The sequence below is a fragment of the Eutrigla gurnardus genome, assembly GCF_963514095.1.
Source record: "Eutrigla gurnardus genome assembly, chromosome: 5".
Taxonomy (NCBI): domain Eukaryota; kingdom Metazoa; phylum Chordata; class Actinopteri; order Perciformes; family Triglidae; genus Eutrigla; species Eutrigla gurnardus.
The window spans coordinates 24,548,341-24,560,823 of NC_139919.1; the positions used below are offsets into that span (position 1 = coordinate 24,548,341).

General features: G+C 38.7%; 1 protein-coding gene across 1 annotated transcript; it reads left to right on the forward strand.

Moving 5' to 3' along the window:
* The first annotated feature begins 432 nt into the window (after positions 1-432).
* Positions 433-4,059, forward strand: LOC311013745 (uncharacterized protein). Its single transcript, XM_084009920.1, has 10 exons — positions 433-615; positions 708-2,192; positions 2,278-2,370; positions 2,466-2,570; positions 2,684-2,793; positions 2,898-3,089; positions 3,194-3,356; positions 3,440-3,605; positions 3,740-3,834; positions 3,962-4,059. Exons 1-10 carry the CDS (start codon positions 456-458, stop codon positions 4,045-4,047), a joined length of 2,655 nt encoding a protein of 884 aa, XP_083866046.1. The 5' UTR covers positions 433-455; the 3' UTR covers positions 4,048-4,059.
* Positions 4,060-12,483: the final 8,424 nt, after the last annotated feature.

Sequence of the window (12,483 nt, forward strand, 5' to 3'; positions counted from 1 at the left end):
CTTAAGGACAACAGTGCTATGATCAAAGTGCTATAGGTTTTTTTTGGGGTGGGGGTGGGGGGGTTTAGTGGGTCATGCTATGCAGAGTCGAGGTGAAGTCTGAAAAGGTGAGTCTTGAGCCTTTTTCGGAAGATGGCAAATGACTCTGCTGTCCTGACATTGGTCGGGAGTTTGTTCCAATTGAATATGATGTATGATTTCTTTGCCTGGAAATAAGAATGCCTTTGAATTAAGATATTATTTATACATATAGAGCAGGTCCACTTTGTAGAGTCTGTTAAATGTTAAAATAAATCAACCAAGATTAAGACAATACTGTCAATTTGTATTTTGGGGGATTACTGTATTTGGTATTGCACATTATGCTTAGTTAATGGAAATGTACATGTACATACATTCATGGATATATTTTCTTTGTCATTATTTCAGTGAAACAGCATATTGACAACAAAGACATGATGGCGACATCAGGTGGATTCCCCGCCAGCTTCTACGGTGAACCAGGAGTGTTAGGCATGTTATCCAATGGGATCAGTGCATTCCTCATACTTCTACAGAACTTCAATAAAGCACACACTGGCAATGCGCCAGTCGGGGTGGAGAACATACTGGCAGGTAAAATCTGAACATAATCTATTAAATGTGAATCATAATACTTAAAAGAGTATTGTCTTAGTAACTTAGTATTCTTGTTTTCTTTTTTAAAGGGGTTCATCTCATCCTGATTGGTGGTATATGCCAACTGGTGGCCGGAATGCTTTGCTTTAGAAAGTACGATCATCTGGCTGGCACTGCCTTCATTGGGTATGCTGCTCTTTGGAGCAGTTATGGTGCAACTAAAATCTACTTTGGCGCTTTAGCTGAAACCTCATCTGTGTCACATCAGATCATGTACAATTCGTCTGCTAACATATCTATGACCGCCACAGACATCCCTGTTTGCCATTTGTGCCTGATCATAAAAGAGTCCGCCATTGCTGGTCAGGTCCCCTATATTATTCTATCCTTTCTCCTAGTTTTGTGCTCTGCTACGGTCAACTACATCATGCCTTTTGTTTTTGGGGCCATAACGGCCACCTTAGTTTTTGAAGCAGTGGGTCTGGTATCCAGCTCCTGGGCTCTCGTGGTCTCTGGGGTTCTGGAGTTGGTCATTCTCATTTTTGCCATCTATGGTTCAGCTGCACTGCTCGTCAAGGGTCTGACTCAACGTCTAGTCCTTAAAGGCTTCGGAACCCCCCTCTTTAATGTTCTCCTGCTAGGCACTGCCACCTCAACAAGTGCCCAGAGTACTAGCCAACAGAAGAAAAAAAACACAAAATATGCAGAGCCCTTCGCCTTGGGTTACTTCTGCGATACTGTTGCCTCTTTCATTTTCGCTTTCTACTGCTTTGGGTACATGAAGTCCTTCGTCATCGGAGCCACATGGCTCTCAATCATCGGAGTTGCCCACCTCTTCTCCAGCTACTACGCCCATCTGCGCCAAGACTGCTACCACACCACCAAGTTTGGTCTTTATGTCACATTTTGGCTGATCAAGGCTTGGGATGAGTTTGTGGTGTCTGCTTTGGTTGTTGGGGACAATGAACTGGTCTCAGGGAGGCGACAAATGCTGGGAGATTGGTTCTTTGTGGTGGCGGGCTTGGTGCTATGCGTGGTTAGCCTGAACACAGATGTCATGGAGCTGATCCACAATATGCTGTTTGTCCTGCTCACAATTTCAACAATCCCTCAGATTGCTCCCCAGACATACTATGCCTTCTTTGGTGTAGCTTGCTCCCTGTTCACCGCAGCCTCGCTGTATGGTACGTTTGCGCGTCTAATAAACACCATAGCAGAGAAGTCTCTCATCCCTGTAGGGCCTCAGCCCATCTCCACTGACCGGCTGAACAAGGCCTTGAAAAGCTACAGTCCCCAGCAAGGCAAACAGGAGATGCCGCCACAAGCTGACGGGGGTTCAGACGCCCTGTTCTACCTTTCAAATGGGGTTGCAGCTCTCTCAGCTATTCATGTACGTTCATCCAATACGAATACTGCCTTCCTTCATCTGACTGTCCCTTGGGTCCTCATCTCGGGAGCCATCATTCAAGCCTATGTCAGCCGTTTGCAAGTCACAGGAGGGGGCCGTTTTGGATCTGTCATCCCAACCATTTATGCAGCACTGTGGGCAACCTGGACCTGGTTTAGGTTTGCAGGTGAGTCAGTACAAACATATGTTTAAATGGAGACTTGTTGTGATTAAATTACACAAATTTCTGATCCCACATTTTTCTTTACTAGGTCACCTGGTGCAGTTTTCCACAGGGGCAACCTACGGTTTTACAGCTGGAGCCATTGCTCTTCTGATCATTAATGTTTTTGTTATTGTGATTGGTAAGGTTAACAAATATGTTTTTATTGAAGATAAATGAATATAACTCATTTGTTTGTCTTTGAGCTTGTTTTTATTCTTCCATTGTCTATCTTAGCTGCCTACAGGAACCTGGTTTTGCTGTTTCTAACAGTAGTCATGGAGGTTGTTCTGTTCTGTTTCCTGCTTTCCACTCTGCATCGACTGCCATATGATCTAGAAAGTAAGTGTGGCCAAAGCCTCATTCTGAACAACTTCTTAAAGGTTTTTAAATATAGAAAAAGGCTGAAATGAATCCATATAGTTATTGAAACACTGTGACATTTTTCTTTACAGTTACTATGCTTGCAATACTTTCAATAACATGTTTATATGGAGCTCTGGCGTCAATGGTGAACTGCACCACCTCACAAATCCTTCTTCCTATGGGCCCTCCCTTAATAAAGGTAGCCAATTATGACACAGCTTTTACATTCCTCTGCTAATTCTATAATGGTCTGGCACATGCTATACCTTTTTTATTTCACGGAAATGTCCTTTTGTGTCTCAGGAGACAGTGAGGGAGGAGTCTTCTACAGAACCACCCTGTCCTTTGGCTGATTCAAGACTCACCAGTGGTCTCCTGAAGATTGCTGGCATTCTGGAGGAAGGAGGGGTGTGTGGCATTCCCACAGACACTGTGTATGCCCTGGCTGTCTCCTGCAAGAACCCCCAAGCTATAGAGAAAATATACAATATTAAAGTAAGAAACGTTGAAGTTTGATATGACACCGATCATTCAATCCAATTTCAATATGTTGTCTTTGATGTAAAATTCATCAACCTGTTATCTCTGACCTCATCCAGGACAGACCAGCAGAGAAGCCCATCTGCATATGCATTTCTAATATAGAGCAGCTGGTGCCAACCAAGCCTCCCTTCAGCCCTCTGCTCTGGGAGTTCCTGCGGAATGTGTATCCGGGAGGCATCAGTTGCATCGTCAGGAAAGGAGACTGGCTGTTCAACCTAGGTAAATGCTATTTTGCTGCATTCAGTGAACTGATTAACATCCGTCACCAGTATTCACCTCATCTTTAAACTGATTTTGTGAAGGAGTGGGACCAGCCTATGATCGTGTTGGCACCAAGGACAGCATCATGATCCGCGTCCCTAACCACACGGTGACGGGCCACCTATGTGACATCACTGGACCCCTTGCTATTACGTCAGCCAATCCCAGTGGCGAGCTGGACAGCACCCACCACAGCATGGTCATCAAGTGAGTCTCTCTTTGCAGAACTTGAACTTTTTACAGCAGATTAATGTCTGATAAATGGACGGAAACCAAATGTAGATTCACTCACACACCTTCTCCTAATGTGTTTTTTTTGTTGTTGTTGTTTTTTTTGCCAGTCGACTGGGAAACAAGATCCAAGGGGTTCTGTGTGATGGGGACTCAAATGAAATTGTCGCTTCCACTGTGGTCAGTTGCCTTAACATCGATGAAGGTAAAAAGCAAACATGTGTTCCCATTGCATTTGGTGTGTGTGTGTGTGTGTGTGAGTGTGTGTGTGTCTGTGTGTGCGTATGTTTTAATTGGCACTTTCTAACGCAAGTCTATTTCATGCTTTCCAGGGACCATCAACATTTTGAGGGAAGGCTGTGTCCCTGCAGTGAAAGTCCAACAGATCTTCGAAAGAGTGAAAAGCACCATGGTGTGATTGTTTCCTCAGATGATTGTTTATGCATATAACAGGGACTACAGGCGGAAATGAGCAATTGTTGCTATAACCTGGCTCAAAGCATCTCTTCTTGTTTTACAAGATTAATGTTTTTTTTTTTTGTGCATTGTCCCTGTTTTAAAATAAATAAATTCATTCATTCATTCATTTAACCTTGGGAGTTTTGGCAAATGGTACAAACAAATATCCATTTATAGCTCACAATGCCCTTGATGGACACTTGACACATGATGATATACCACAAATTAGTGAGTATACAGTTTTTCAGCTGTATTGTTCTGGCAAGAACAACTGGCAAGTCAGTTTAGGTTAGTTACTGATGCTTTAACAAATCTGTAAATATGAATTTCTACATTTAAATTATATTGTATGTGGGCATGAATTTCACATTGATGTTAAGCTCACTGTGCTTACGATGAATTTGACTGATGTTGTAATATTTGTGTCCCAAAATAAAAATAAAATAATAATGTCACCAATAATATGATTTTCAATTGATTTTTGTACATGCTATACGATTACTTTTTTAATGTCTGTTTTGGACCTGTTTTACTTTTAATAATGACTTTTTTTTGTTATACTCTGACTTTTTTAAACATACTATACTTTGACTTTTTGTAATGACTTTTTCGACATGCTATACTATGACTTTTTTTTATGACTTTTTGACATACTATACTATACTATACTATACTATACTATACTATACTATATTATACTATACTATTATACTATATTTTGTATGGCATACTTACGATGGCGTATTAGGGCAACTGTAGGAAGATAAAAAAATTTAAAAAACGGACCGGAAGAGTGGGCCAGTATACTGAGAAAAAAAAGTGGCAAATTTGCAAGTTTAGAAAGTGGCAAATTTGCGAGTTTAGAAAGTTATATATTTATGATGCTAGCATTTATGCTAGCTAACTTCCCATGAATGCACATTTATTTTTCTAACTAATATATCACAACATTTGACAATGCCCCGTTAAGGTACTAAGGGTGATGGCTGTTGATGGTTATTGTTGGTTTTATTTATATGGGCCAAAGTGTCATCTTATGAGTGTTTATTGATCGTGCGGTTGGACTAAGATACTAGCGGTAGTTTTCACTTGTTGTCATAGCATTGGCAAAGATCCAGCGTAAGCAGAACCAACCAACTTTTTGTATTGGCTATGTACATGTTCGACAGTACAGAGAAAAACAGTACAGTACAGAGAAAAAAAGTCGCATATTTGCGAGTTTGTAAAGTGGCAAATTTTCAGTGTACAAAGGAATATTGTCCCCCTCTGTCAGCTACGGTTTTTTAAATTTCCCTACATTAGCGCTAAAACGTTGTCGTACATACTACACTATTCTAATGTAATGCGATTTTTAAAGGCATATAATACGAAAACATTTTTACTCCATACTATACTGTGAGATTTGTATGACATTTTATGACATTTCATGCCATACTATACACTTAACACTGGAAACAAGAGAGAAAGGACCCAACTGAACATGACATAGGATCTGGTCTCTTGTCCTTGCATCAGCTTGGAACCATTTTCACTTTGCCTTTTAACAGGAAAAACATGTTTTTTATGCATTGGTTGTAAGTGCATGGGGGGGGGGGGGGGGGGACTGGACAATCTAGATTTTCAACATTTTCAACATTTGGAACTGAATGTTGTATGGACAAAATGTCGAATTACTCTGTGTTCTAAACAGAAAATATGTTTAATGATATAATATAAATCTTCATTCATATAATTTTTTTAATTTAAAATTAATACATTTTCTTTATCATTATCTGAGGAAATAATATTATTTTCCTCATACGTGACTTGGAAGATGGGGATAAATGTACTGATATGGAAATATCCTTGAGTTTTTCCTCTTTCACTGCAGGAAATTATTTCTTGACACATCATCTTACAGGGACCCACAGAGATATCTGTAACATGAAGGAAACATTCCTGTATTTTTCTTTGTGTGTTACCTCTCAAATATATCATGAAACTAGGACAAACATGCACTGAATCACAGCATATCTTTGAGATTATCCCTCTTTAAAGTCTCAATAGGGGCTCATGATTTACCAAAGAAACTGCTGCTCTTACTTAGCAGGAACAAGAGGTAAAACAACTGTTGGACATATGTTTTACTTACAACGTTGTATTTTATTTAGTGTTATTTATTTTTCCTCAAGGAGTGACAGTACAGGAAAGAATCATATTTACATTGTAGTCAAGCAAACAGTCACGCACACACAAATATTTACACATGTATTATGAGAGCTGACACTTGACTGCAACGTACACAGACTGTGTGAAACTATTTGGAATACCCAACAGGTCCTCATGGTTCTAGTTTGTCTCTGTCCTCCCTGGTATTAGTTCATTCATCAGTATCAGGTTACGTACAACGTCGTGATTTTTTAAAGTCATTTTTTTTTACCACATTACAGAAATATTTGTCAACTTAGTCATATTTACTTGTAAAAAAAATGAATTAAATCTCAATATATAAATGTAAATATAAATGACATATGTAAATATGTAAATATAAATGTAAAATATAAATGTGCTTGGTAAAACTAAATAGCTAATATGCAAATTCACACTGTGGGTCAGCAGAAGTACCAAAATAAAAACTCAATCAAGACCTATAGCGTAGAATGGTCACAGAATCAGTTGTGTTTATTCGCGTGTCAGTTGGGTTCATTTGCGTCGCCCGGGCTGGACGCACCGGAGAGGACAGTGGTTAGCTTAACTCCTTGAAGACACCAGTGATGTTTTATCATTCATGGCCCGATATAAGCACTATTACTGCTTTGTACATGTTGTGGAAGTCTCAGATACTCTGAGAAACTAAACGGCGTCCTGAGTTTATAACTTTACCCGGAGAGGAATCGGTGAATTTCATAGAGATGTATTCACTCTGAAAAGTACAGAGCCCCCGAGAGGACAAAATAGGAGGAAAAAATAAATATTGAGGTCACATTTTACTACACTGAGCACATACAGAGTATGTCAAACTAATGACGATTGGTAAAAAAGTCCCAAGTCAAGTTAAGTCTGTCTGTTAAGACGATATAAAAATAACTTTAAAAATGCTTGTTTTGGCGTTCTGCTCGCTCAGAGCTAGGCTTATACGAAGCTGATCTGTAAACACTGAAAATAACCTTGTCTCTGCATAAATACGGCAGCGGCCTTGTTGTTTGAAGAACAGTGTGAATTTGCATATTGGCATATTGCATATTAGAATTTGCATATTAGCTAAATATTTAATTTCACCAAGCACATTTATATTTAACATTTAACATTTAGATTTAACATTTAGATCGAACATTTAAAATAAACATTTAATATGTATATTTAGATTTTACATTTATATTTAGATTTAACATTTAACATTTAGATTCAATATGTAACATTTAGATTTAATATTTAACATTTAGATTTAACATGAAACATTTAGATTTAGATTTAACATTTAGGTTCAACATGTAACATTTACATTTATATTTCAATATTTCAATTTAGATTTAATCTTTTTTTACAAGAAAAGTAAATATGACAAAAATAATGTGTGATTTCAGTGTATGCTCAGAAGTTGCTATTAGAAATCGGTGCAATCCTGAAAGAGAACGTCAGTGTGTTTCATCTTTACGGGGTTATGGAAGCATTGGTTAAGTGGTGTCATTGTGCATGTGCATCGGTCCTATAAATAGTCTCTTGTAAAAGAACAACATTTTCAGCTTGTTTCTGAAGATGTGTGGTATTGTGGTACAATAACATGCATTGCTTGTTCTATTTTGTTCTTCTAACCATGTAAACTTGCATGGTGGGTGGCTTGCAAACAAAACTCAGCAATTCTAGCTACTATAAACTATTAACATAAGGTTTTGTGTAAATAAAACAACAATCAAAAGATGTCACATAGAAAAAATATGATCTTTTCCATGAAGAATTGATTTAGATAACATCATTTTTCTCCCCACAAAACAGCAAAACTTGTAATTAACAACGGAACAAGAAATTACCACGTTTATTCCTCCTCGATTGTACGTAAGCATTATATTTAGATTGCAGTCAAGCAGAAGCAAATGTAATATTTACATTGTAGTCAAGCAAATAGTCACGCACACACAAATATTTACACGTGTATTATGAGAGCTAATTGTTACAAGTTGGTTTAAATTATTTTACACTCCAAGGCAGATTCAGACACGAGACTTTAATAAAATAAAGGTATTTTTCGGCCTAAGCCAAGCTGGGTACTTGTCCGCAACCTGTTTTAAATGATGAACGGGCGAGATAGTTATCCAAGTGGAAGGTGGTGGGGAGCTGGTGGAGAACTGGTGCAGGCTGGTGAGTATGCTGGTATGTGAGGACTGTGAGGGAGTTTTCTCTTTTCCTGATTCCCTCAGTGTAAGATTAATACATGTCATTTTATGAATAGGTTGACATTTTATCTGAGTGTCTTGTTCTCCAGACAAGGCAAGGACACAAACAACACACACACTTGTGTGTCTCTCAGGGCCGAACACAAAGTTCTTACCCTTAACCTCGACATAATACAGACACCGTGGCAGCTTCCTCAAGATAATTAGGCTTTTATGCTTTCTGAGGAGGGACAGGAGGCAGATTTGGGGTTGGCACTGCACTGTTGCGTTCGTAGCTGTTGTACTGCTCAAATCTTGGTTCTCACTATGATCATCGGGCATTAACCTCTATAAGACCTGGTGTCCACATGCGTGGACATCACATTTGGGGTTTTCTATACCGTAATACTTAATTCTGCGGGGGCCCGCACTTATAAAACTACATCATGTCAAAAGATGATGCTTAGTTTTTTGACTTATCAGGTCCAAATAAGCCCAAATAGCAAAGAGAAATTAAAAATGCATACCAAAAAAAGAGCTCAGGTCTTAGGAGGTTAAATAAATATTTATGTGTAAGACATCTACTATCTCCTGAGGTCTCCTTGCTTCAACTCATACATATTTCCAAATTGGCGTCACGAACAGGATTCCAATACAACAACAACATGGTAAATGCAAATTAAAGTTGGCTTTGCTTTGCCTTACCATGGTTGTGTTTGACGGAATTATAGAGGTCTGTCTGTAAACTGTGAAATGTAATCTTTCAATTGATAAATATAAAATTGAGACAAAGCATTCTCTAGTAGAATTAATTTACTAGTGATTTGAAAGAAATTTAAATGTGTTAAGTAAGTTATATCACTGGGTGGCTGATGTGTAAGGAGGAAAGAGAACTGCCATAGCCCCACCATATGGGTGAGTGCAGTTGAATTCCGGGAAAACGATGACCCGCTGTGGCACGAAACCTTCCTCGTATGCGTGAGCGTCTCACTGCCTGTGAGGTGGCCTGGGGGCTCGATAATAAATATGATTTCTTATCTCCTGCATGAGGTGATATGAGGTTATATCCTCGGGAAGACGTTCTGGGGGAGCTGAAAAATGCTACTTCGGTATAACCAAGACCTTATGGTGAGTTTGTGTCCATGGGAAAGGAGGCTCTGGTGTATTTGTTAACTTCAGAGACGGCGCCGTCTAGAGTGTACACTTAAAACTTTGTTATCTGACCTTACTGTCTGACTTCTAGTCATTGTAAGACTCCTGAGAGATCAGCCACCACTGATTTAGCATTAACGGTATAAAAGACAAAGTTCCGAGACATAATACAGATACCGTGGCAGCTTCCTCATGATAACTTAAGCTTTTATGCTTTCGCAGGAGAGACAGGAGGCAGAATTAGGGTTGGCACTGCACTGTTGAGTTTGTAGCTGTTGTACTGCTCAAACCTTAATTCTCACGATGGCCATCGGGCATCAATTAAATATTCCTGTGTAACACATCTATTATCTCCATAGCTCTCCTTGCTTCAACTCATACATATTTCCATAACAAGGACAGTGAGCAGCAGAGGCAGGCTCTGCTTCAGTTCTGGCACTCACTAGAGGTGGAAGAGACACAGGTGAGAATCATTTAGAGTTTCTTTTCACTGGAGTACAAGGGCCTGGCGAGTTCCCACATAGAGAGCAGAACAATCTGGCAAAGAGTGAGTGGAGAGCCGGGGTTTTTATACTGAGCTTGATGATTGATGAGTCAGGTGTGCCAGGTAGTGATTGCTAGAAACACACACATAAAAAGAGGAGGAGACACAAGGAATGACAGGGAAACAAACAGGGGAAGTCTTGAAGTCACAGAAAGGGCTGTGACATTGACACTTAACTTCCGTGTACACAGAATCTGTCGAGGACTCCCAAACTATTTGGAATCCTCAACAGGCCTTCATGGTTCTTGTACGTCACTGTCCTTCCTGGTATTAGTTCATTCATGTATCAGGTAACAGATACATATCCACTAACCATTAAACGGGAAGCATTTTCAGAAAAACACAGTATACAGAGAAATTACTCATAAACCAGGAAACAGCAGTGTTCACTTGGGGATTTCTGTATAGGGAGTTAGTTTTATGTTTCATCTCTGCAGGTGTTTCTTCCGGTTAACACTGTCGTAGTCAGGTTACTGTTGATTATGGATGAGGATCTTGTAACAGGACCTTGCAAGGAACATCGGCTCCAAAAGAAATAGCATAGGAAGTCACAGTCATACATTTTTCTTTTACCCAAATGTCCACAATCATCACGGGCAGTCGTCAAAACTATGTCATGAATGTTTTCTGGAGACAAACATCTGAAAAATCACTTCACCGAGGCAAATCTCCAAGCAAATCTCCCTGGAAAAAAACCAGGAGCACATTGTTTCCTCAACTGACAAAACAACAAACTTCCACTGTTTTTACAAACTTTACTTTAGTTTGCATCATATTTACACCCTAAAGTGATATACATTTAAAATCAATTTTAAATTATGTGTGATGTCAATGTATGCTCAGAAGTTTCTATTAGAAATCTGTGCAATCCTGATGCAATCATCTAAGTGGTGTCATTGTGGATGTGCATCAATCCTAAAATTAGTCTTTTGTACAAGAACAACATTTTCAGGCTGTTTCTGAGGATTTGTGGTTTTGTGGAACAATTACAAACATTGCTTGTTCTCTTCTAACCATGTAAACATGCATGGTGAGTGGTTTGCATACACAACTCAGAAACCACTAGAAACAATTTACATAAGGTTTTGTGTAAATAAAGCAACAATCAGAAGATGTCACATAGAAAAAATGATGATCTGCTCCATGAAGACTTGATTTAGATAACATCTTAACACGTTATCTAAAATGTATTTGTTCCACGATTAATTTTAAAAGTCATTCTTATGGGAATGAAAATGAAGTTTTCCACTTCAAAATATAATACATACATAATAATAAACCTATGTTTTTGCTGATCCTCTCCTCAATAAACCTTCAACAGATACAACAGTAATTCAACAATTGTAACATTATGTTGTATTGAGCTTTTTTTTTTTATTTCCTCAAGGAAAGGGACGTCAGTGTACAAAGACTGACTTCAGTGGAATCCTCACAGGCCTTCATGGTTCTAGTTCCTCACTCTCATTCCTGGTATTAGTTCATTAATTTATCAGGTGAAGCAGTGTAAATCATCTAGTAAAACTCAGCATACAAAGCATTTACGGACACCGTTTACTACACGATACAATGTCCACTCAAAGAAGAAGAATCTTGATTTGACCAATCACTAACCATAATCTAATCAGTATGATTAATATGAATCTATGTGAGCTCAACTGAAGTATTTTTTTCAGGGGGTTAGGGTTAGGTAAGTGTGTTGAATTATCTTTCTTGTGTTTAAGTTCATAAAGATGAGGGTAAAAACATATTTTACCACATTCACCCCCTGGGCAGTCTTGTATTTCCTCTTTCAAGCTCTGGTCCTCTACCGGAGGTCTGGGAGCCTGAGGGTTCTTCAGTATTTTAGCTGTTCGTAGGACTGCACTCTTTTGGACCGAGATCTTGGATGTCGACAGGTAAAATGGGTTTTTTGAAGAATTGACTTGACAATCTAGATTACATCCATCATTTTCAACATTTGGAACTGAATGTTATATTGACAATATGTTGAATGGCTATGTGTCCTACACAGATAATCTGTGATAATCTTAATACAAAGTGATAAATCAAACCTTCTGTCTGTTTCCGTTTCTTTGTAATTTATTCCAACATCATCGTAGATGTAAGGGAAAGACTTACTCTCATCATGTCCAACCGTTCCCTTAAAATTTGCGTTTCTACTTTTCCTTTTTTGAGTAAATAATTGAAGGGGATTTTTACCATGTATTCTTCCTCAAGGGATGACCGTACAGGTAAGGTAATATTTACATTGTAATCAAGCAAACAAGTGACACACACACACACAAATATTTACGCATGTATTATGAAAGCTGACAGTTGAATGTGTCAATGACTCCAAACTATTAGGAAT

Excerpts from the sequence above, each read along its gene's own strand:
- LOC311013745 (XM_084009920.1), top strand. The coding sequence starts at position 456 with ATGATGGCGACATCAGGTGGATTCCCCGCCAGCTTCTACGGTGAACCA. Across the intron at positions 2,794-2,897 it reads TGGGCCCTCCCTTAATAAAG|GAGACAGTGAGGGAGGAGTC; the intron begins GTAGCCAATTAT and ends TTTGTGTCTCAG. Across the intron at positions 3,090-3,193 it reads AGAAAATATACAATATTAAA|GACAGACCAGCAGAGAAGCC; the intron begins GTAAGAAACGTT and ends GACCTCATCCAG.